The 22602-nt window shown below is 52.0% G+C and overlaps 1 protein-coding gene and 1 long non-coding RNA gene across 11 annotated transcripts in view; one reads left to right on the top strand and one right to left on the bottom strand.

Moving 5' to 3' along the window:
- Oplah (5-oxoprolinase, ATP-hydrolysing) overlaps positions 1–20262 on the top strand; it is a 33541-nt gene extending 13279 nt beyond the window's left edge. The window contains exons 1-27 of one of the 9 annotated variants that reach the window (XM_003463681.5): positions 10770–10958; positions 11291–11514; positions 11589–11780; positions 12245–12344; positions 12426–12549; positions 12658–12853; positions 12931–13096; positions 13181–13319; positions 13402–13469; positions 13609–13874; positions 14028–14140; positions 14249–14419; positions 14619–14756; positions 14848–14986; positions 15124–15236; positions 15449–15600; positions 16140–16300; positions 16370–16471; positions 16552–16726; positions 18135–18319; positions 18423–18569; positions 18663–18797; positions 18954–19103; positions 19210–19367; positions 19436–19596; positions 19720–19817; positions 20081–20262. In XM_003463681.5, the coding sequence (XP_003463729.1) occupies positions 11344–11514; positions 11589–11780; positions 12245–12344; positions 12426–12549; positions 12658–12853; positions 12931–13096; positions 13181–13319; positions 13402–13469; positions 13609–13874; positions 14028–14140; positions 14249–14419; positions 14619–14756; positions 14848–14986; positions 15124–15236; positions 15449–15600; positions 16140–16300; positions 16370–16471; positions 16552–16726; positions 18135–18319; positions 18423–18569; positions 18663–18797; positions 18954–19103; positions 19210–19367; positions 19436–19596; positions 19720–19817; positions 20081–20227 (3867 nt within the window). In that variant the 5' untranslated portion in view covers positions 10770–10958; positions 11291–11343 and the 3' untranslated portion in view covers positions 20228–20262. Of the gene's footprint in view, positions 1–77; positions 225–10769; positions 11128–11290; positions 11515–11588; positions 11781–12244; positions 12345–12425; positions 12550–12657; positions 12854–12930; positions 13097–13180; positions 13320–13401; positions 13470–13608; positions 13875–14027; positions 14141–14248; positions 14420–14618; positions 14757–14847; positions 14987–15123; positions 15237–15448; positions 15601–16139; positions 16472–16551; positions 16727–18134; positions 18320–18422; positions 18570–18662; positions 18798–18953; positions 19104–19209; positions 19368–19435; positions 19597–19719; positions 19818–20080 lie in introns of those variants that run through there. The other 8 variants (XM_063231242.1, XM_063231243.1, XM_005000875.3 and 5 more) reach the window with 8 other exon arrangements.
- Positions 4632–10684, bottom strand: LOC134471679 (uncharacterized). 2 transcript variants are annotated; one of them, XR_010041268.1, is made up of 4 exons: positions 10425–10684; positions 8332–8517; positions 6124–6256; positions 4632–5106 (listed from the first exon to the last, which is right to left on the bottom strand). It is a non-coding gene; the product is annotated as an uncharacterized LOC134471679 (long non-coding RNA). The 2 variants fall into 2 exon arrangements; XR_010041267.1 differs by having other exon boundaries at positions 4632–6256.
- Positions 20263–22602: the final 2340 nt, after the last annotated feature.

The raw sequence follows: 22602 nt of genomic DNA, 5'->3' as shown, positions 1-22602 counted from the left end.
CTCCCACTCTCCCACCACGTGTGTGTGGTACTGGGGTTGAATACAGCACCTTCACACTGAACTACATCTCCAACCCAGGTTTTATTTTTCTACATAGAGTCTTGCTAAGTTGCCCAAACTGGGCTTGAACTTGAGATCTTCCTACTTCAGTCTCTCACAATGCCGTTTACAGTGACGTGCACTACACTGGGCAAGAACTCTCTTTTATAAAAATCTCATGTGAGGTAAGTATACTAACAAGTTTTCTATCTTTGTTTACCTTTTTCTTGTACTGTCTATTTCACCTTCACTTTTAAAACAGTTTTTGTGGGAGTGGGGGCTATCGCTGTGGCTCAGTGGTAGCCCTAGCGCCATGCTGGAGGGGGGTGATAAAAAGAGCAAGGTTTGGCCTCTAACTTGCTTATGTAGCCCAGGCAGACTGCAAACTCTTGGCCATCCTCTTGAGTCAGCCTCCAAGGCATGTGCCACCATACCTGGCAAAATAATTTTTTAAAAAATTTAAAATAGAGGGATAAAAAGGAGATAGTTTTCTTGAACATGGAAGAATTGACATCATTTTCTTCTGATGAGTGTGTAATACTGGTATCTTCTGCTTTCTACCCTGTCACTGGAGGAGCCAAGTGCTGAACTCTCGGGGCTCTCTTACATGTGATTAGTCTTTTTCTCTGTTCCCTCTCAAGAATTTCTTGTTGAAAACAGGGATTTCAGTGTTGGGTTTTGGTGTGTCATCTTTTAGAGATGGTCCTGTCTTCACTTTGTGACATCTCCAGCAAAGGAGCCAGTCCTTTGCAGGGAGTTTATCTTATCTTGACACTCATCAGCAGGAAGAGACTTGTCCTCTGGGGGGCTTACTGGATGAGGTCAGGGACATCAAGATGGTCTCCTATTATTCTTTGGCTCTGGCAATAACCTAACCTAACCTGTGGGAATGAAGTCTATTATTTTCACAGACAGGTGGGCAGAGTACATGTGTATGCTTGGGAAGCCTTGAGGGCCTTCTTCGAATCACCTACCTCTGGCTATCAGGTCTGAGGTGGTTACTGACTCACTGAGCCTGTCATTCTGTTTTTTGGTACTAGGGATTGAACTCATGACTGTGTGCTTGCAAGGCAGGCGCTTATGCCATTGAGCTAAATCCCTGGCTCAAGCCTTCATTCTTCATTTTTCTCGGTATCGGGGATCGAACTCACGACTGCCTGCTTGCAAGGGAGGCACTTATGCCGCTGAGCTAAACCTCCAGCCCCAAGCCTTCATTCTTTTAGGGCAAAATACCCTGCATTCCTTGGGATTGGGGTTATCTAATTATGGAAATTATTTAAATTGTCATTACAGGGTGAGAATATATAGCTCAGTGGCACAAATGCCTGCCTGGAAAGCACAAGGTCCTGAGTTTCATTTTTAGTACCAAAAGAAAAAAATTGTCATTATTATATTTCCATAAGGCTAACAGTAACCAAGCAGCAACATGACTCTTTATCAATGTCTTCCCACTTCTGGTCATCACAGAGAGAACTACTTGTCTTGGTTTCCTGTACCCTGGAAGGCACGTGGCAATCCCAAGAAAACCCATAAATTAACAAGTGGAAATTCTGCTTACCAAGCAAGTACAAAAGTAAATGATAATGTGAAATAAGTGGTAATTACTATTGGAATATAAGAACACAAAAATTAAACTGTGTACACAGAACCATCCCACTAATAGATAGACTGGAGCCAGCCATGGTATATAACACCTATAATCCCAGCACTTAGAGGTTGAGACAGGAGGATTACAGAGGTTTGAGACCAGTCTGGGCTACAAAGCAAGACCTTATTTCAGCCCCTATCAGCACCACCGAAAAACAAATCGGATGGAACAAGATCCCCTGTAACCACCATAGTTGGTAGCTGAGGCAGGAGGATTGCAAGCTGGAGCCCAACCAACTTAGTGGCTGATAAAGACCCTGTATCATAAGTTAAATAGGAATAAAAAAATACCTGAAATGCAAAGCATTGTCACCCTTGGGGCAGGTCCTCCTGCCCAGGTAACTTCTTGTCCTCATGTCCAGGTATTCAGCCTTGTTGGAGGATTCCCTGATGCCTTCCTCTCAACTTTTCTTAGTGGCCCGAGTGTAGTGCATTCTCCAGGATGTCTGCCTATGTGCTAGCTCTTCTATGTGCCATTGTCCTGACCCACACCACACAGCAAGCATCCCGTGGCATCATCAGCACTGCTAGGCCCTTCCACATCCTTCTAGATGGTGCCTCTTGGTTCAACCAGTCTTGGACGCTGACCTGCCCTGGTAGGTCACTGGACCAAAAACATACCACGCATAGTTTTAGGTTCATCCTCTCTGACCCTTTTTGGTACCACACAACCAAAGTTGACCATACCCAGTTACCTAGATCTGTGCTGGCATGGAGGTTAATAGGCCATGGCTGGTGGCCAGTGGGGAGCTGGGTGAATGGTTGAGGGAAATACCTGAATCCACATCCAGGCCTGACTGGGACAAAGAAGCTTCCATTTTCCAGGAAAGACTTTCCAGAGAGAGCCAGAAACCTGGGACAAGGCTGAGCATTACTAGTGATGAGGCGCTGAGGACCAGAAGTCAGAGGTCAGCCTAGTTATGCTAGTTAGGGTGGTTGGTCCTGAAACTGCGGAATGTCAGGAGAGCCAGCTGCTGACCTCACAATAGCGACATCTGCCGTCCCTGGCTAGCCACCAGCTGCCAGCCTGCTGCATGCCTTCCTGCTGGGCATGTCCCTCCTCAGCAGCTATGAGGGCCTGCGTCAAGAGATCCAGCGGCTGGCACAGGAGAATGAAGAGCTGCGACGGCTGGTGCAGCTTATCCAAGAGAACCAGGAGTTGAAGCTAGTCCTCAGGAGCAGGGCCAGCAGCCTAGGCCTCTGTAACTCAGGTTTCTTGGCAGATGTGGCTCCCAGTCCCCGGGTGCTCAGGCGTAGAACAATCAAATTCAAGGATGCTGAGAGAGGTGAGCAGTGGCACGGCCTAGATGCTAGGCAAAAGATATCAGGGAATGAAACTCTCAACCTGCTATGACTAGTAAGAGTTTGTGTTCTCTAAAATCAAGGAATGAATTTTAGGAACAACAGAAGTTAAGAGCAGAATATATTTATTGAGAGAAAGAACGCTTCTGTCTGAGAGAGAGACAAAAGGGGTCCCAGGCAGGTTGCCAGGGACTCTGTCTTTTTAGGGACCTTTATAGGGTAAAATCATGAAGTTAAATGGGTCAAAGGTGGAGGGAAATGGGAATTTACAAGGTGGGCATAAGGCAGGACCGAACTGTAGTCAACCAATAAGATTAATTGCTCAGGTAAAATTGATTAAATAGGAGCAAATGGGGAGTGAGTCCCATAGTAAGCAGGCATGCTTCACAGCAGTGACTCTTCCTGTAGGGGTGGGATACTGACTCCGGACTTCCTTAGGGTAACAGAGAAGTATTTGGACTGTGGATCCTTAGGATGTGGTTCTGTTTGCTTTGCCTTTTGTCTTGAGATCTGGCGCACAGCAGGAGGTGATGGTCTCTTCCAAGGCTGTGAGGTATTTAAAGTTCTACTCTGGCCCCTTTGAGGGTCCAGCCCTGTCTGACTGCCTATAATATTTTTAACTAACTCAGCTGCCTATAATAAAAGCACTTGCAAAAGCACACCCAAGGGCCAGGGATCTAGCTCAGCGGCATAAAGCATCTGCCTGGCAAGCACGAGGTTGTGAGTTTGATCCCCCATACCAAAAAAAAAAAAAAAAAAGTAAAGCACACTCAAGAGTGTGACTTGTGCATTGTTGATAGGTAGAAGGATACGAAGCAAGGCCAAGGAAAAGGGTGGAGAGGGCTCTTTCAGGAAGTACACTAAGAAGGGAGGAGGTAATTAATATCTCTTAGAAAATGACATCTGAGCAGAGCTGGAGCAAACGGAGACACCAGGTGTGGGGGGACAGCTTTCCAGCCCTGTAGTCTATGCAAAGGTCGTGAAGTGGCATCAAGTTTGCTCTAAGACCAGCATTCTGTTGCAGAGGGCAGAGGGCAGAAGGGAACAGGAGGACCCTGTAGGCTACATGGACCTGAGGGCAGACTCTGTCCCCTCATCTTGTGCTCTCTGGGATCCCTGAATTGGAGGGTAGAAACAGCCCCCCTCTTGGAGAGAAAGAACAGAAATTTGGCCAGGATAGGGCTATGAACCAGGTCAGGCTCTGAATATATAACTTGAAAATAAAAGTTATCAGGACTTTAGCAGTCTGACATGTGCCAGATGAGAAAGGGGTGTGAGGGCTGGAAGGGGGAGCCACTCCTGGGATGGACATACAGAGAGGCAGCCCTAGGATCTTAAGAGATGGATGCTGTGCTTTGGGAAGGGTAGGGCCAGGCAGAGCAAAGGGAGACTCAAATGGGCAGGTAAGTGGGTCCTATAAGGCCTGGTACTGTCTTTCATCCCTGCTGTGGCACCGTGACATTACCAAGGGGGAGAATGAGACCATGAGGGAACCACCCAGGCACTCCAGGAAGTGGCAAAATGCTCCTAGGAGACAGGAGTGGGGAGCATGTATGAGGGGGGTGCTGCCGGAGGGGACCAAGTGATAGAATTTTTAGCACAGAAGGGAACTTTCTGGTAGAATTTTCAGCATGGCTAAAAGATAATATGAAATAAAAGCAGCCTTTATTTTAAGAATGTGGAGAGAGATTCCATGACCCTCCGGGATCTGGCATTCTCTCCCCCAGACACAGTGTGGGGGCATACATCTAGCTTAGGTTTGGGGTGGTGCCTAAGGGGCATTAGTGATGCACAGGTAGCCCATTGGTATTCATTTTGCACCACAGGTAAATTGCTTAGGGGCAGGAAAGGTGACCTCAAGCTAGAGCCCCTTGGTTCCACCTCCCAGCTTCCCACCAGCTACATTGTCCCATCTGGGGCAAAATCCTTTCATTCCTGTCTTTTGATTATTAGGAAAAAGGGTGAAGATTTTCTTTTTTTTTATTGTTTCCTGCTGAAAGGGGGTGCTGTAGTGGGGTTTAGGATTGTTGATGGGATGACAGTTGATGCCATGTAGAATCTGGTGCCAGGTGTTTTAACCAGGACAACTGTATCACTGGTGAATGCTCATATGTTAGACTGGAAAAACAAAAAAACAAGGTGTTATGAGGAGGCAGGCCACTATCATATTTAAGGACCCAGGTGAGGTAGAAGGAAAGGTGTCTTTGATTTAGATATGTCATTTTATTAGGACCATGTTGAGATAGACTCATTGCCATGGTAAGTGTGGGGTTATGAGAGGTGATTATTCCTCCATCTGAACGGGTAAAAGTTAAGAGGGTAGGTGGGTAAGACTTGTATCTGGTATGCATGCTGTGGGAGTCTTTAGGAAATCCTGTTGAGAGTCCTGCTGTAAAAAGGATAAGGAATTAGGAACCAAATTGGATAACAAAACATGACAGCCTGAGAGCTGTGGCTGTGAGGCCTTGGTGAGGTGGAGACGAGTGGGCAAAAGGATGGTTAGATTTAGGGCTGGAAGGGCACCACTTAGCCTGAGTGATGTGAAACCAGGATGGCAGTCTAGAGACTTTGACTGCTGTTGAGGTTGCCAAGAAGACCAGGTATAGGCTGCTCTAACTTGGTTGTAGTCCTTGGGATGATTTGCTGTAATAGGACTTTAGTAAATATATTAGCAGTCTCCCTGGTTGTGGTAAAGGCTTTTATGTACCCTGAAAAAGTATAAACAAAGGTGAGAAGATAAATTTATCTGTCAGTCTGGACCAGGGTTGTGTCTGAGAAACTGGTGAATAAGAAAGGAAGGGGTGCTATATACCCCTGAGGAGAGGTTTATTAGCGATAACAGGTGTAAGCTGTTGAAGCCTCAGTGTCTGGGTCACTCTGCATAAACACATAGGAATAAAAAGGCATTTTAAAGATTTAGGACTGTAAAGTGAGTGGTTGAGGGAGGGTTTGGCACCACTGGGTGGACTGGGAAGAAGCAGTCTGGAACCTGCATGAAATAGGCCCTGTCTATACAGGCTGCATAGGTTGGCCATCAATACCCCTATAGAGACTGAGGACTTAATATAGCAGCCTGAAAGCTCAGGAAGAACCCTATACATGGCCCCATGTCCACAAGTATAGAGAATGTCTTACCTGAGACTTTTAGTGGGACTTGGGACTCTGAGAAGGATACCTTAATGGGGGCTGTAAACCCCGAGCCCCATCAGTCTTCAGCAGCAAGTCCAAGCAGATTTGTCAGCGATGAATCTGGCAGTGTTGGCATTTTCTGTGAGGGATAGAAGTTAGGATGGCTTACTCACTCTCTGGTGGCTAGGACAGTCCAGTATCCCTGGGGTAAGGTCTCAAAGGAATGCCAGGATGGGGCACTTTCTTGCCCAATGTTCCTTCTGCTGCATTCGAGGCATGGTCCATGGGGGGGAGGCCCAGGCAGCTCCACCTTGTGTCGGTTTACCTGTCTCAGAGCTCCAAGTGTCACTGCTGAAAGATCAGATTGTTATCTTGTTTTTATCTCTGTGGTTGAAAACATGAAAAGCCATATTGAGAAGGTCTCTTGTGGGGTTTGAGGGCCTTTTGTCTTGGGATCTAGTCTACAGTAGAAGGTATCTGTAGAATTAATTAAGTATGCAGGAGTCAAATAATACAATCAACAAGGTATTTATGATTATAACTTTATATAAGTATCTCTTTATGCTGTTAAAATGTCTAATGCCATCTGATTTTTGGAGAATGGCCTGTTTTATTAACTTTACCTTTTTATTTAGGAGAGAGATCAGCTATGGTGTCATTTAATGCCAGTTGAGTACAGTTAATTATGGCTTGGCGGAGGGTGGAGCCAGGGCAGGCAGACAGGCTGGGAAAAGATCAAGCATGGCCTCTGCCCCAGTGTTGGTCTTGTTGTTTTGTATGCATCATGTAACTTTTTTTCTGGAAAAGATCTAGTGGTTTTGGGGGCTGGGGATTTAGCTCAGCAGCATAAGTGCCTGCCTTGCAAGCAGGCAGTCGTGAGTTTGATCCCCGGTACCGATAAAAATCAAAAAGACAAAAAAAAAAAAAATCTAGTGGTTTCCAGCAAAAGGAATTTATAATTACCTCTTAATTTCAGTTGTTAAACATCTAGAAGATTGATAACAATATGGTACAATATAGGCAGTAAGTGTTAACATAGAACATTAAGTGGCTATCAACCATGAGTGTTTTAACATTTAAACACTGAAGAAATTTGTGAAACATCTCTAAGCATATGTCTAGATCTGAAAGAAAACATTTGTCATCATACATTACATAAATTTTTGTTCAAAATTAGTATTTGGTTTACTCATGTTGGTCTGATTTGTATTGTTTGGCTGGAACACAAGAAAAAGACAGCAGAAACAACCCCAATTTTATATTTGAAAGCATGAATATACCATCAGATCAGCAACAATGAATTGTCTGTTGTGACCTGTTGTCTCTTTTACTGTGCTGGTGCTCAGAGGTGCACTGGCTCTTGGAGGTGGGGGCTGGGACTACTCCGGAGACGCACTGAGCACTCAGAGCAGAGGAGGAACATGGAGGGTGGGCGGAGCATCCAGGGTGGGGGCTGGCACATGCAGGGTAGGCAGGGTGTATAGGGCGGGCAGGGCATGGAGATGAGGGTCCTGAGGGCCCAGAGCAGCGTGCATATATCTCCCCCAACACTGTCCTGGTGCACCTCCCCCATCCCGGTAGGAAAGGTGGGTCAGCACGCAGTGGGACTGAGAAATGGGTGAAGAGAGAGGAAAGGAGGATGATGTGAAAGCTTTGAAAACCTGTAAAGACACTGTTATCTCCTAGGTGTGGGGAGGGGGAAGGATCCTGGAGGAGCAGAGGGAGAGAAAGACACATTCTCAAAATAAAGGCCCAAACATGGAGAGTTTTTGTAAACTTGTCGCCAGTGTGATAACCTATAAATAGAGATTTTTTTGGGGGGGACAGAAAGTGGTCCCCAAGATAAGAAAATCTGGTGTGGGGCCCGGCCCATGGAGTCACAGTCAGGTGAGGCAATGGACTGTGACCTAACCAGGTCAAGTCGTCACCTTTTAACCTCTTAGACCAGACGGTAATTGGTAATTGGTTCCAAAGCTTGTGTTTCTCGGTCATCACCAGAGGCACAAGTGGAGTTCCTGTGGATTACAGTAACGGTGAGAGCGTAAAGGCTCTAAGGGATGTGAGAGCTTAAAGACTCTAAGGGACGTGAGAGCTTACAGTAAAAGCTCTGCCTTGGGGCTGTCTAGGGATGTGAGAGCGCCACTCGAGTCCAGGAAATAAGAAAACACGCATGGGGCCTGGCCCAGCTCTGAGTAATCTCCGGAGGTTGCTCACCTGTGGTAAATGAATTAGACCGGTGTTGTTTGCAAACCAGCAGTGACAAGTTTAGCAGCTCCCAAGTGTTGAAAAGTGAGGAAATAATCCAGTATGCAGTCTGGTCCTGAACGGCAAGGGGACTCACCAGCAGTCTCTCGTCTGCCGTTCTGGTCAGGGAACCATCTGATAGAATTTTTAGTGTGGCTAAAAAGATAAGAAATATGAAATAAAAGCGGCCTTTATTTTAAGAATGTAGGGAGAGACTCCATGACCCTCTGGGGTCTGGCATTCTCTCCGCCAGACACGTGTAGGGGCATATATGTAGCTTAGGTTTGGGGTGGTGCCTAAGGGATATTAGCGATGCACAGGTAGCCCATTGGTATTCATTTTGCGCCACAGGTAAATTGCCTGGGGGCGGGGAAGGTGACTTCAAGATAAAGCCCCTTGGTTCCGCCTCCTAGCTTCCCACTGGCTACAGTGTCCCATCTGGGGCAAAATCCTTTCACAAGAACTGAGGTTTTGGGCCTTTATCAGTCTGTCTTAGAGCATCTCTGATGGAGAGGGGTCAGGAGAAACCTGGGAGGCAAGAGGAACAGGGAGTGGGAGACCTTGAGGGGCAGCTCCACAGGGAGCAGAGCAGCTGTGTGCTGCTGGAGGGGATTGTGGGGGCAGAGCCCTTAGTGGATGTGTTTGTAACACCTGTGGACTGTGAGAGTACTTGGGGTAAGGGCATAAGCAGGCAGTTTGGGTGAGTGGAGGGCAGCAGATGGCAATGGCTGTGGATGGGGTTGAGTAATTCTCTTCTGAATGGTCATGGCCTAAGGGAAGGCTGTGTTGAGGTTGGGAGGAATAAGAAAGACAGCTCACAGGGGAATGGGGAGTGGTTGGAAAGTTATGAGGCCTGTGTTGGGGTCCTGGACTAAAGTGGGGTGCTGACCACAGCTGCTTCTCACGGCTGCTCAGGGCTGCAGCATGAACCTTTGCATCCTGGCTGCACTGTTAGTTCTGGCTCTAGCCAGACACAAGGGCAGCTGAACAGTACAGGGGATGGTGGGGGGGGGCACTGCACTTTAGAAGGTGATCATCTGAAAGTGGCCAGCTCCCCTTTAATAGAGAAGTGGGGTCTGTGTGTCTGCTGCTAGACTCAGTACCTGACTAGGGGTGTGTGTGTTAGTCTACCTTGCTTGGCCCAAGAAAGACTGGAGAGTAGGGAAACCTAGCAAAAAGACCTGGGGAGGGGACAGGTCATGGGAGTAGCCAAAGGTAGCCACCAGGCAAGATTGGAAAGTCAGATGCCATACCTTGATGAGTCAAATCTCTTGCATCTTTCTTATGGCAACTTGGACTGGGCACTGGGTCCAGTTCCTTCTAAACTCTGCATCCCTTTGCCTATCCTTTAATCTCTTGTCACATGGAGGACATCTGTGCTTCCAGAAGGATCCTGGAAAGCTCTGTTGCAGCTTGAGGTGCTACCTAGAGCTTACTTCTCTAACCCTAATACCCAGCCAGCCCACTCCATCCAAGCTTCCTCGGCCCAAGCAGGCCTTGAGGGTCACCAGAGACCATCGGAGAGGTGGGCTGTGGTTTGTCTCACCCTGCTTGCATCAGGCTGGCATGCTAGGTGAGGCTGGTGGGCTCAGCTGACCATTCAGGTCTAAACAGCTGCTCTTCTGGGGCTGCCTCATAGCAGCTAAGTGTCCTACCTGCCTTTTGTTTAGAGCCCAGGCTCCTCTCCACCAGTATCCAAATGGCTCACATCCCAGGGCTTCTACTGGGGCTGATAGCAGGTGCCGCATCGGTTCTCTCTCCAGATCCCTCTGCTTGTAAAAGACTTCCTTCCTTGATGGTGGCACAATAAGCCTAGGGACCTGGCCTAGCACTAGTACAAGAGGGTCAGCCAGCCCATTCCAGGAGAACCTGTTTTACTGGAGCATAATTCCCATAGAGTAACAGTAAAGGTCAGAAACTATCCCTGACCTTTCCTGGTCTCACTTGCAGTTTATGCCTGGGAACCACCTCCATCCACCTTTTTGTCCCTGGCCCTGTCCTTACAGTGCTAACCTCTGGCCTGGGTGTATGTCTGCCTGCGGGACCAGCAACAGATGTCTTACCACAGGGAGACTGAAACACCTCAGCTCTTTGTGTTGCCTGCTTCCTTTCTCTGCTATTGGCACTCCCTCCAGTTCTCTTGCTTAAGAGCAGTCCGAGCATGTATTGGCTGTTCTTTCTTGGGGGGTAGCCAGTTTTCCTGGGCACCAGGAGGTTGGTGTAAAGCACATACTCTGGGCAGCACAGTCAGCAGAGCCAAGGTGCCCTTGAGCCCCGTTTGGCCCAGCAGCCCCAGGGTTGCTCCAGGACTGTGAGCCAGATGTTCCTGGTCAGGCTCCGACTTGCGCAACCAATCCCGTGAGCCGGGTGGAGTGGGGCGGGGCGGTCCTGTGGGGCGGACTCAGCAGGCCCCTCCCCGGGGTGGGGGTAGAGCCAGCGAGAGCACGAGCTTCAGAAGCAGACCCAAGCGACCAGGAGCAGTCCCTCAAGGTTGTCCCTGTGCAGGGGTCCTGCCCTTGGTGCCAACATCTTAGCCCCTCCTCTTCAGGCCAAGGTCCGGGACTGCGGGCCTTGTTCCCGGGCCACCCTTTTGTCCGGTAAGGTCCAGGCAGGAAAAGCTGAGGGAAGTGAGGAACAGGCACTCCTCTCATTGTCTTTGCCAGTCCAGATGCTCTTCATGACAGGAGAGCGTGGCCCCCCATTCAAGAGCTCCAGGTTCCAGTGGCACCTCCTCTGCTCCTTGCAGAGGTGTTGGCTGGCAGACTGGTCAGAACCCTGAGACCTGGGAAGGTGGGGGTGACAGGGTGCTGGGCTGGCCACCTTGGTAGCTGGTTCTTATAATTCTAGCTGTGCCTAGGCCCACGTGCTTGGTGATTAGCCCCACCCAGATGTGAACCTAGGCCTCCCACTGACAGTCTCCTCTGTCCAGTTCTCCCAGGGCTACCAATTGAAGGGCAACTGCTAAGTGCCAGCCACACTATCATGGGTAACCCAGAGGGCCGCTTCCATTTTGCCATTGACCGTGGTGGCACCTTCACTGATGTCTTTGCCCAGTGCCCCGGAGGGCGTGTGCGAGTGTTGAAGCTGCTCTCAGAGGACCCTGCCAACTATGCAGATGCTCCAACAGAAGGCATCCGCCGCATCCTGGAGCAGGTAGGTCTGGGCAGAGGAGAGGGCTCTGGTAGTGAGCCTGGTTTGGGGCCTGATACTGACCATGTGGTCCCCAGGAAGGTGGCATTGTGTTGCCCCGGGACCAGCCACTGGACACCAGTCGCATTGCCAGCATCCGCATGGGCACTACTGTAGCCACCAATGCCCTACTGGAGCGACAGGGGGAACGGGTGGCTCTGCTGGTGACTCATGGTTTCCGAGACCTGCTACACATCGGCACCCAGGCTCGCTCAGACCTCTTTGACCTGGTGAGCACTTCCATGGCAGCAGGGTGCTGGGGACGTGGCTTGTACACCCAGGGTTGCTGTAACTTAGGGAGGGCAGTTGTTGGGAGGCTTATTGATGGGCCAAGTCCACACTAGTGGACAGGAGTTTCTGTGCACTGCCAGCTGGACTTTTGTCCTCTACCCTCAGAGTAGACTCCTCGTGCCCTGTTCTGCCAGTACCATGCCTTGTTCTGGACCTGTCAGTCCCATTCAGGGTTAGGGGTGGAACCTACTCCCATGTTGGGTCCAGAAGAAGCTGCTGGAAAGTTGGTGACATTCCCCTCAGATGCTGCCCCTGGGTAATCATTGCTGGGCCTGTCAGATTGTCTCCTGGGCCTGTCTGCTGGCTTGCTGGGACATATTCCCTTGCCTGCACTGCCCCACCTACACAGGACCCTCAAAAGACCCTCAGGCTTGGGTCTCCCTAAGCCTCTGCCTGCCCCCAGGCTGTGCCCATGCCAGAAGTCCTGTATGAAGAGGTACTGGAGGTGGAAGAGCGTGTCGTGCTATACCGTGGCGAGCCAAGTACTGGGTCACCTGTCAAAGGTGTGGGTGCTGCCTTTGGCAGTGGGGTCTGGGGTGGGCAGATCTTGGCAGGCTTTAACTGAGGGTCATGGGCTCCTACAGGTCGCACAGGGGACTTGCTAGAAGTGCAGCAGCCTGTGGACTTGGAGTCCCTGCGTGGGAAGCTGGAAGGGCTCCTGTCCCGGGGCATCCGGAGCCTGGCCGTGGTGTTCATGCACTCCTACACGTGAGTGGGGGTCCTGCTGTGGGTTAGAGAGGCATGGGCCTGGAGAGGTGATAGTGGTGGGGCACAGGGCCATGAGGGGAGGCCTAGTGCCTTGGGTTTTTGTTATAGGTGGGCCCAGCATGAGCAGCAGGTGGGCATGCTGGCTCGGGAGCTGGGCTTCACGCATGTGTCCCTTTCCTCGGAAACCATGCCAATGGTGCGCATCGTTCCTCGGGGGCACACAGCCTGTGCAGATGCCTATCTTACACCCACCATCCAGCGCTACATTCAGAGCTTCCGCTGTGGCTTCCAGGGCCAGCTGAAGGTGAGGGTGTTGAATACCTCTTTCCAACCCTGCCCCTGCAACTGCCAAATACCTCACTGCCCACCTGCCCCTCACAGGACGTACAGGTACTCTTCATGCGCTCTGATGGAGGTTTGGCACCCATGGATGCTTTCAGCGGCTCCCGAGCTGTGCTCTCTGGACCTGCTGGAGGTGTGGTTGGTTATTCAGCCACCACCTACCAGCTAGAGGGTGGTCAGCCTGTCATCGGCTTTGACATGGGAGGTATAAAGACTGTGTAGTGGTCTTGGGGAGGCCGGTTGGGCAAGTGGGCTTTTGGGTAACTCCCAGAACCCCATCCTGTTCTAGGCACATCCACGGATGTGAGCCGCTATGCTGGGGAATTTGAGCATGTCTTTGAGGCCAGCACAGCTGGTGTCACTCTCCAGGCTCCCCAGCTGGACATCAACACAGTGGCAGCTGGGGGAGGTTCGCGCCTCTTCTTCAGGTCAGCTCTTACCCCCTCACCTGGCCAAGACCCCCAGCTCTTCCTCCTGCCCCACTTCAATTGCAGTCCTCCATCTCCCAAGGTCTGGCCTCTTTGTGGTTGGACCTGAGTCAGCAGGTGCCCATCCAGGTCCTGCCTGCTACCGAAAAGGTAAGAGCTCATATCTGCTCCTGTGTATCTTGCCCTCTGTACACTGCCCAGGCCCTCCCACCCCTTTAGCCCCATCTCTGCTGCCCACTCCTGACCCTCTGCCTCCAGCCCCCATCTCCACATTATGCCTGCCTCCTAGGGGGCCCTGTGACAGTGACAGATGCTAATCTGGTCCTGGGTCGCCTGCTGCCTGCCTCCTTCCCTTGTATTTTTGGGCCGGGAGAGGACCAGCCACTGTCTCCTGAAGCTTCCCGAAAGGCCCTGGAGAATGTGGCTACTGAGGTCAACATATTCCTGACCAATGGGCCCTGTCCGGCCTCCCCGCTGAGCCTAGAGGAGGTGGCCATGGGGTTTGTGCGTGTGGCCAACGAGGCCATGTGCCGGCCCATCCGCGCTCTCACACAGGTATATCAACCTTTAGTCATCCTTGCTTGCCTGTTCTAGTCTAGCTCTGCCCCTTCCCCCGTACCTCCCACTCAGTTTTACCATAAAGGGTGAGAGATGGGGAACTGGATGGGATGGAATAGCAGAGGTCAGTAACCCTTTCTGGATCCCCAGGCACGAGGCCATGACCCCTCAGCCCATGTTCTGGCTTGCTTTGGGGGAGCTGGTGGGCAGCATGCTTGCGCCATTGCCCGGGCCCTGGGCATGGACACTGTGCACATTCACAGGTGGGTCTGGGCATGGCTGTACCAGTGGCACGTATCCTGAACTGCGGGAGCTAGCTTTGGGGGATGCTTTCTTACTGTTGTGTCACCTTGTCCTCCTCATGTCCTCAGACACAGTGGGCTGCTGTCAGCATTGGGGCTGGCCCTGGCAGATGTGGTGCACGAGGCACAGGAGCCCTGCTCCCTACCTTATATACCTGAGACTTTTGTGCAGCTGGACCAGAGGCTGAGTCGCCTGGAAGAGCAGTGTGTGGATGCCCTGCAGGCCCAGGGCTTCCCCAGGTAGGCTCCTGGGGCTGCTGGGCAAAGGGCCTCATTATCCTTACCACAATCTTGGTGAGTTTACTGCCCAAGTACTTTCCATGTGGTCCAGGGCCCTTCAGGCAATGATCAGGGAGGTTCTCTACACTTTGAGCACCTGAGAAAGCAGGACAGGTATCCTAAGGGCCACTGAATGAGTGCCTCTACTTGCCTACTGTAGGTCCCAGATTAGCACTGAGAGCTTTTTGCACCTGCGCTACCAGGGCACAGACTGTGCCCTGATGGTATCTGCTCATCAGCATCCAGCCACAGCCCACTCGCCTCGGGCTGGTGACTTTGGGGCAGCCTTTGTGGAAAGGTACATAAGCCTCTTATCTTGGGAGCCTGGTGGGTGCCCCACAGCTCTAGCTCCTTTGCCCTGATGGCTCCCTGGGGTGGGGGAGTTACAGGTACATGAGAGAATTTGGCTTTGTTATCCCTGAGCGACCTGTGGTGGTTGACAATGTGCGAGTGAGGGGCACTGGCCGCAGTGGTCTTCAGCTGGCAGATTCTCCCAAAGCTCAGACTGGCCCTCCAAGAGTGGACAAGGTTGGTGGCCTGGTCTGTACTGGTTACCCCATATGTGGGATATGGGGTCAAATCTAGAAGGGGAGACCAAGCCCTCTTGAGGGGCCACAAAGAAGGTGCTGGATTTAGGAGCATGGCTTATCTCATACCTTCTGTAGGTGACCCAGTGCTACTTTGAGGGAGGTTACCAGGAGACACCTGTATACCTGCTAGGAGAGTTGAGCTGTGGGCATCAGCTTCAGGGGCCCTGCCTCATCATTGACAACAACAGGTGGGCTGAGATTTGGCCTGGTTGGAGCCTTGGAGAGGTGAATTGTGGGGTCTCTTGTGTGGGGGAGGGTTCTTTGGCTCAAGGCTGTGGGAGCCTGAGGTACTTAAGGATCCTAATGTGGAGTGTCCCCTGGCTCATGAGTGTGGGATCCCTGGTTGTGAGGGTGTCTGTCCTGGCTCCTTGCAACCCTTGTGTGTACTCTCTACCCCTAGTACTATCCTTGTGGAGCCAGGTTGCCAGGCAGAGATGATTAAGACAGGGGATATCCGCATCTCTGTGGGGGCTGAGGCCCCCAGTACAGTGGGCACCAAGCTTGACCCCATCCAGCTGTCCATTTTCTCACACCGCTTCATGAGCATTGCTGGTGAGTGGCCTTGTCTCTCCTCCCCACAGACTAGCTGTATAGGAGCCCTGCATACTAGACAGATGAGGGAGCTGATAGCACTGGCTCCTCTCACAAGGAGTGGAATGAAAGGTGTATATCAAGGAAAAGCATGACCAAGGGGAAGAGAAGGATCCCTGATGGTTACCAGGCTGATGGCCCTGGCCTTGGAGTGGCATCACCTGCTACAACAGCAAGCCTCAGGCAGAACAGGAGCCCTCATGTCCCAGAAAAGGAAGCAGCTAGTGCAGTGAGTCCATCTGTTTGAGGTCAGACCAGGTGCTTCAGAGGGTCAGTGTCTGTGCCTAAAAACTAGGTTCTTGCTATGCCAGGCAGAGAAGGGGCAGAGGGAGGTTAGGAGCTGAAGGCAGGCTGGAGAGAAAGCTGGTATCCTCCACAAAAGGTCAAGACTCATTGACTGCAGCTTCACTGCCAAAGTAGGCCTGATGCCACTTTGGTCTTCCCCCAGAACATGGGAAAAATTGCTGGCCACTGAGTACCTGGTTACTCTATGCCCCCAGAACAGATGGGCCGCATCCTGCAGCGTACAGCCATTTCTACCAACATCAAAGAACGCCTTGACTTCTCCTGTGCCCTTTTTGGGCCTGATGGGGGGTTGGTCTCTAATGCCCCCCACATCCCTGTGCATCTGGGAGCCATGCAGGAGACCGTTCAGTTTCAGGTACATTGCCCCCCTACTATCCCTTCCCCTGCTTCCCCTTCCCCACTGCACCTACCTCCTGGTTTTCAGATCAAGCATTTGGGGGCTGACCTCCACCCTGGTGATGTGCTACTAAGCAACCACCCCAGTGCAGGGGGCAGCCATCTTCCAGACCTAACAGTCATCACGCCGGTGAGGGGTATTGCCTGGGTACTTTTTGGTAGGGGGTCAAAGGCAGCTGACATAGCTGACCATTGGTTTCTACCCACTAGGTGTTTTGGGCAGCTCAGACACGGCCTGTGTTCTATGTGGCCAGCCGAGGGCACCACGCGGACATTGGGGGCATTACCCCAGGCTCCATGCCTCCCCACTCCACCACACTTCAACAGGAGGGTGCTGTCTTTCTGTCATTTAAGCTGGTCCAAGGGGGTGTCTTCCAGGAGCAGGGTGAGCAAGAATGGGACCATGGTGGGAGTGTAGCATGTTGGGATGCACCATTGCTGCTGGCAGCAGCCTCAGCTGACTCTGGGATACAGCCCAGCCCAGTCCTGCCCTGAGGCTCAGGTGGTAACCATACTAGGCAGTTACAAATTCTCTTTTGAATTGATAAGGAACTCATAATTCTACCTGGACCAGGAAGATGTTCTGGGGATTGGTTCAGTGGAGAACTTGGCCCGAGCACCCAAGAGGCAGAGTATAGGAGGGAAAAGGACCTGTTTTAAGGTGCATGGTTGTTACAGCCTACACTGGTGTCTAGGGACCGCACAGATCAGTGCCAGGAGTAAGGGGCTGCAGGTTTTAGAGAGTCTTCTGAGCCTGCATCTGGGTCTGAGTTCCTGAGCAGCAGGGCTGCTGCAAAGGACTTTCAGTGGGACCTGCGGTGCTGTATCTGCATACCCATCTGTAGAGGATGGGCGTCCTAGAGTAACCTGGAACTCAGGGAGGAGCTGTCCAGTGTGGCAGCAGAAGTCTCCCTAAATGATGCTGAGCATCAAGCTGGGTGGAGGATGGGGCTTGAAGGCAGCGAGAGATCAAGTTTGGATAGCTGGGAGATGGAGGCCCTGCGTTAAGCCGGCACAGAGCAGCCATAGGAAGGAAAAGGCAAGACTGAACTGAGGTCACAGATGTGGGAGGTCAGAGAGGTGTTCCAGCGTGAGGAGAGGTGAGAGGGCAGGGAAGGAGGGCAGGAGTAGAACCACCACAAGCCTTTCTCAGTACAGCAAACACAAAATGATTAGCCCTGGTCACTAGGAGCTGGGGCAGGGAGTAGATCGTGGAGGGGCAGTGTAAGTATGGAGCAGGGGCTCATGACCCAGACTGGAAGGCAGAGTGGTGCAGAGTGGTCCTGCTAGCAGACCTGCACTGCTTGCCAGGGTGAAAGGGGAACCTCATTCAGATCTGCGTATCCTGCCGTCCAGAGGGCAGGGTACAGGCCTATGCCTGATACTCTTGAAGGCCAGTAGCAGCAGTGACTGAGGGCAGGATAAGTGGCAGATGTCAGGGAAGTGGTTTTTCTCCTGGGAGAGGAAAGAGGGACCTAGAGAAGGAAGGAGGGGTGAAGGAGGGAGAGGAGTTTGTTAAGAGATGAATCTATTCCCCTCCTGCTCCCAGATACCTTCAGCCTCAGTGAGGTTATTGGCAAAGCTGCCTGCCCAGCATGACCTGGGATTCTGGCCCATAGAAAGAAGGCTCAGCAGAACGACGGGGGTGTTCAGGGCACTGAGTCAATAGAGGGGGTGGAAGAGCCTGCTGGGGCCAACGTGTAGGGCTTCCATTGCCCAGGGTCTGCAGTGGCTATGGAACAGGTGGCTCAAGATTTGGAGGATAACTCAGTGGTGACCTTTTCTCCATCCAGCGGTGACAGAGGCCTTGCGGGCACCAGGCAAGATCTCTGGCTGTAGTGGAACTAGGAACCTGCATGACAACCTGTCGGATCTCCGTGCCCAAGTGGCAGCCAATCAAAAGGGCATCCAGTTGGTGGGGGAGCTCATTGGGCAGTATGGTCTGGAAGTGGTGCAGGCCTACATGGGCCATATTCAGGTGGGTCTGGGAACAGGTACATTGGGGCAGTGCTGAGCCTTTCTCAGGACAGCCAGGCTACTCTGACGGTGGCATAGGTGTAGCTGATTCCTCTCGTTGCCAGGAAAATGCTGAGTTGGCAGTCCGTGACATGCTTCGGGCCTTTGGGACCTCCCGGCAAGTCCAGGGCCTGCCCCTGGAGGTGTCTGCGGAGGACCACATGGATGATGGCTCCCCCATCCGCCTCCGTGTACAGATCAACCTGAGTCAGGTCAGGACTATTAGGGAGGGACTGTCTGGCCTCAGAGGCCTTGCTGGCTCAGGGCTGCTGACCTCTCCTCTCTCCTGCCTCTCTTCTTTGCAGGGCAGTGCAGTATTTGACTTCAGTGGCACTGGGCCTGAAGTGTTTGGCAACCTCAATGCCCCTCGGGCCATAACGCTGTCTGCCCTTATCTACTGTTTGCGTTGTCTTGTAGGCCGTGACATCCCACTCAACCAGGTTTGTAGGGATGTGGTGTGTGGAGGAGGTCCCTACCAAGGCAAAGTCACCCCCAACTGATCAAGAGTGGGCAGAGACTAGTTTCTTCATGGGCTGGAACCTGAGAAGGATCCAGTTCTAACTGCACCTGGCTACCACCCACTCACCTGCACACAGGGCTGCCTGGCTCCTGTGCATGTGGTGATTCCTAGAGGCTCCATCCTGGACCCATCTCCAGAGGCTGCAGTAGTGGGTGGCAATGTTCTCACATCACAGCGTGTGGTGGACGTCATTTTGGGGGCCTTTGGGGCCTGTGCAGCCTCTCAGGTACATATAGGTGGGGTGGATGTAGTTCTGAGGCTGTCAGACTGACTGGTGGTACAGGGAATACATGCCCTACCCAAGCCAAGGGCAGTGACCACTTCCTTGCCAGGGTTGCATGAACAACGTGACCCTCGGCAATGCCCACATGGGCTACTATGAGACAGTGGCTGGAGGTGCAGGTGCAGGACCTGGCTGGCATGGGCGCAGCGGTGTGCATAGCCATATGACCAACACACGTATCACTGACCCTGAGATCCTGGAGAGCCGGTGAGCAGAGTGAGGGGGTGGGCAGCTGGGCAAGAATGGAGTTGGCTGACCTGAGCCCGTCTGTGCAGGTACCCAGTCATCCTGCGGCGCTTTGAGCTGAGGCCAGACTCTGGGGGTCAAGGCCGCTTCCGTGGTGGTGATGGTGTAGTTCGTGAGCTGCTCTTTCGTGAGGAAGCCCTGTTGTCTGTGTTGACTGAGCGCCGTGCGTTCAGACCCTATGGCCTCTATGGTGGGTGTCTCCCGGCCCCTCCCTCTCTGTTTCTGACCCAATCTGGGTCCCAAGCTCCCTATCTCCCCTACTTCCCCATTCCATGTTTCCTTGGATACCCTTGTACTTTGCCCCCTTCTGCAGGAGGTAAGCCAGGTGCCAGTGGCCTAAACCTACTGATCCGCAAGGATGGGCGCACAGTAAATCTGGGTGCAAAGACATCGGTGACTGTGTACCCTGGGGTAAGAGTGTCACCTGCTATCTTCTCTCCCCTCTTCAGCATTATTCCTGAGTTATGTTCCTCAGCCCTTTGAGACTTATTCTGAGTCATTAAGTTGCTCAAACTTGTGATTCTCCCACCTCAGTCTCCCAGAATGCTGATATTACAAGTGTGTGCAGACTCTGATGTTTAAGAGGGCTGCTCACTAGTCTTCAGAGGGGCAGATAATTGCTTTGGCTTGGGGCAGGGCTATCCCTACTCTGAACTGGTACCTCTTCTCCACAGGATGTATTTTGCCTTCATACTCCTGGTGGCGGGGGCTATGGAGATCCAGAAGACCCTGCCCCACCTCCCGGCTCGCCCCCACAATTCCCAGCCTTCTCTGAACGTGGCAGTGTCTATGAGTACCGCCGGGCCCAGGAGGCTGTATGAAAGGCCCCACAATAAAGATTTCCTTAAGTCTGCCAGTTCTGGGGTATGATTGTCTCTGCGCTGTGGTCTGTGTCACCTGCCATGCCTGTGATCTGTGTGCCATATTTAGGAGGACACTGAGTGTTCCATGAGCACCACCAGGACAGTACTGAACATCCCCTGTTTGTCTTCTAGGGCAGGAGTCAGGTTAGAGGTGGTCCCAAAGCTGGCAGACCTAGCTGCCCTGAGTGCTGGCATTTCTGGTACATGATGTAGTCCAGGCAGTAGCCACACCAGAGTTTAGGTGGGTGATCTCAGTAGGGCTCCTGCTTGATAGAAGTGGTGCCACCTTTCTCTTGCTCCATGGCCCTGGGCAGGGAATCCCTTCCTCTGTGGGTCCTAGCATTCCACTTGCCTCTGCAGCATCCCCAGGAGCTTGAATGTGATTGGGATTAACCCTGTAAGGGGCTGAAGGTGGTGGAATCACCAGGAGCTTCACAGAAGGGTCATCTCCAGCCTTCCCTTAAGGTACAGTATCAGAGCCCAGGGAATCAGCTGGCAGGGGACTTACTTGGAAATAGCTGAAGAGCTTGTGCTGTGGTGGCTCCTGCACATAAATGCAGAGAAGCCCAATGCTTGGTGAGTCTTAACCCTGCCTTGCCCAGAACTTCACCCCACCTAGGTAGTAGTCAGGAGGTTGAGGCAGAAAGATCGCTGCAAGTTCATGGTCATCCTGGGCTACATAGTGAGTTCAAGGCCAGCCTGAACTACATATGAAACTATCTTACAAGAGCATTCTGAAGGCCTCAGACTGCTTGGTCCAGTTGTGCAGCAGCAACAGCTGAGTGTAGGATAAGGGTGGGGGTATGCAGTGTGATCAGCCCAGGGTGGCCCTCTGCATCCTGGACATCTGTCCCCCAACCAGATCCTGATCTGTGTACTCCCAAGGCCTTTCTGGGGACTTGTGGTGCTTGGGTCAGGGAACAGACAGAGGTGGGGAGAAAAGTGTGGGTGGTAGTGCCCTTCTCTCAGGGCTCACCAGTTGGTGCATTCACATGTGTGAGGTGTAGGAGCCCCTCAGTGAAGCACCTGCCCAAACTACTTAGCTGGGCCTGTAGTGTCACTAGAAGCTCCAACTCCTTTTGTCTATTTGGCCCTAAAGCTCATTTGCTTCCCACTAGGGCGTAATGTGGCCTGGAGTTGGGAGGTTCTGTACCAAAGTGTGAGGCTAATATGATAACCACTACACTACAGAAACCAATCCTGTATCCAGGTGGACAGCAGGCCTCTGGAGGCCAGTGCATCCTCCTCACAGGCACTGGGGGAACAACAGAGGGTGGTGTGTAGCAGTGGGAACAGTGTGACAGGAGGAACCTGCTGCCTAGCAGCTTGCTGTTGGTCCCAGGCCGCACATGCAGTGTTTCCCTATCATGCAACACTGGGCTGCGTGGAGATCAAACAACTCTTAAAGGCATGCAGAGTCCAGATATGTCCATCAGCGCTGCACTCAGCACCCCAGGCCACAAGTGGCTGCATTTGGTAGTTTAAGCCACAGGCTGGCTAGCTGTGCAACACCAATGACTTAAGCAAACAGATGCCTGTGCACCAAGTGGCTGAAGTGTACCAGTCTATCAAGGAGCAGGCACAGATTGGTAGCATGGAAGATGAATCCATACACTTATGCTCAGCAGACAGCACCCGCACCATAAAGGTGGCCTGGCAGCAAAATGCCACCTCAGCCTGTCGGGGTTTACCACGAGAGTCCAGCAGCCAAGCAGCTTGTTGAGTTTAATAGGTCATGAAAAGTGGCCCACAGCAACATGGTGCAGTTCCTGGTACAGGAAGGGTGAGGGCTGCAGGGCAACAAAGGGGCTGGTCTGATAGGGACTACATGGCACACAGGGTTCCTTGGCTGTAAGGGGCCCAGGATACTCACTTTCAGCATCAAGTTAAACCGTAGGTGAGTTCACATGAGCTCTGGTGGTTTCTCAGGGATCAAGACAATGTGGTACAGCCTTTGGGGAGAACTGGGAATGCGCCATGACTGACTTGCCCAAGGGTTCAGATGCTAGGAGAAGCCTCTCTCTCCTTATCTGTGCAAAATTTCAGCAGCTTATAGGAAAAGTAAGAATGAAAGTGAAGGGACCCTGGCCTTACAGTCCCACAAGAGATACTTTTTGTCATGTCCACTCGAAACTGCAGGGAAACTCTAAGGGCTCTACCCTATGCCAGCAGAGTCTGGAGTGCAGGGCATACTCTTTGAGTAAGGGCAGGTATGGAGCTGCTAAGAAGCCAGTGTGTTGCATTCTGGCTCCTCCCCTATCAGGTTCCTCTGGCCACTCCCCACTGCCCTGAAGGATCTAGATTTTGAGTTCAAAGACCCAAAGCCAATGGAA

This window comes from Cavia porcellus, unplaced genomic scaffold, assembly GCF_034190915.1.
Source record: "Cavia porcellus strain 051 isolate PalLab524CR breed Dunkin Hartley unplaced genomic scaffold, mCavPor4.1 scaffold_19, whole genome shotgun sequence".
NCBI classification, from domain to species: Eukaryota; Metazoa; Chordata; class Mammalia; order Rodentia; family Caviidae; genus Cavia; species Cavia porcellus.
Note: the sequence above shows the minus strand (reverse complement) of the source record. Positions and strands in the feature narration are given on the sequence as shown.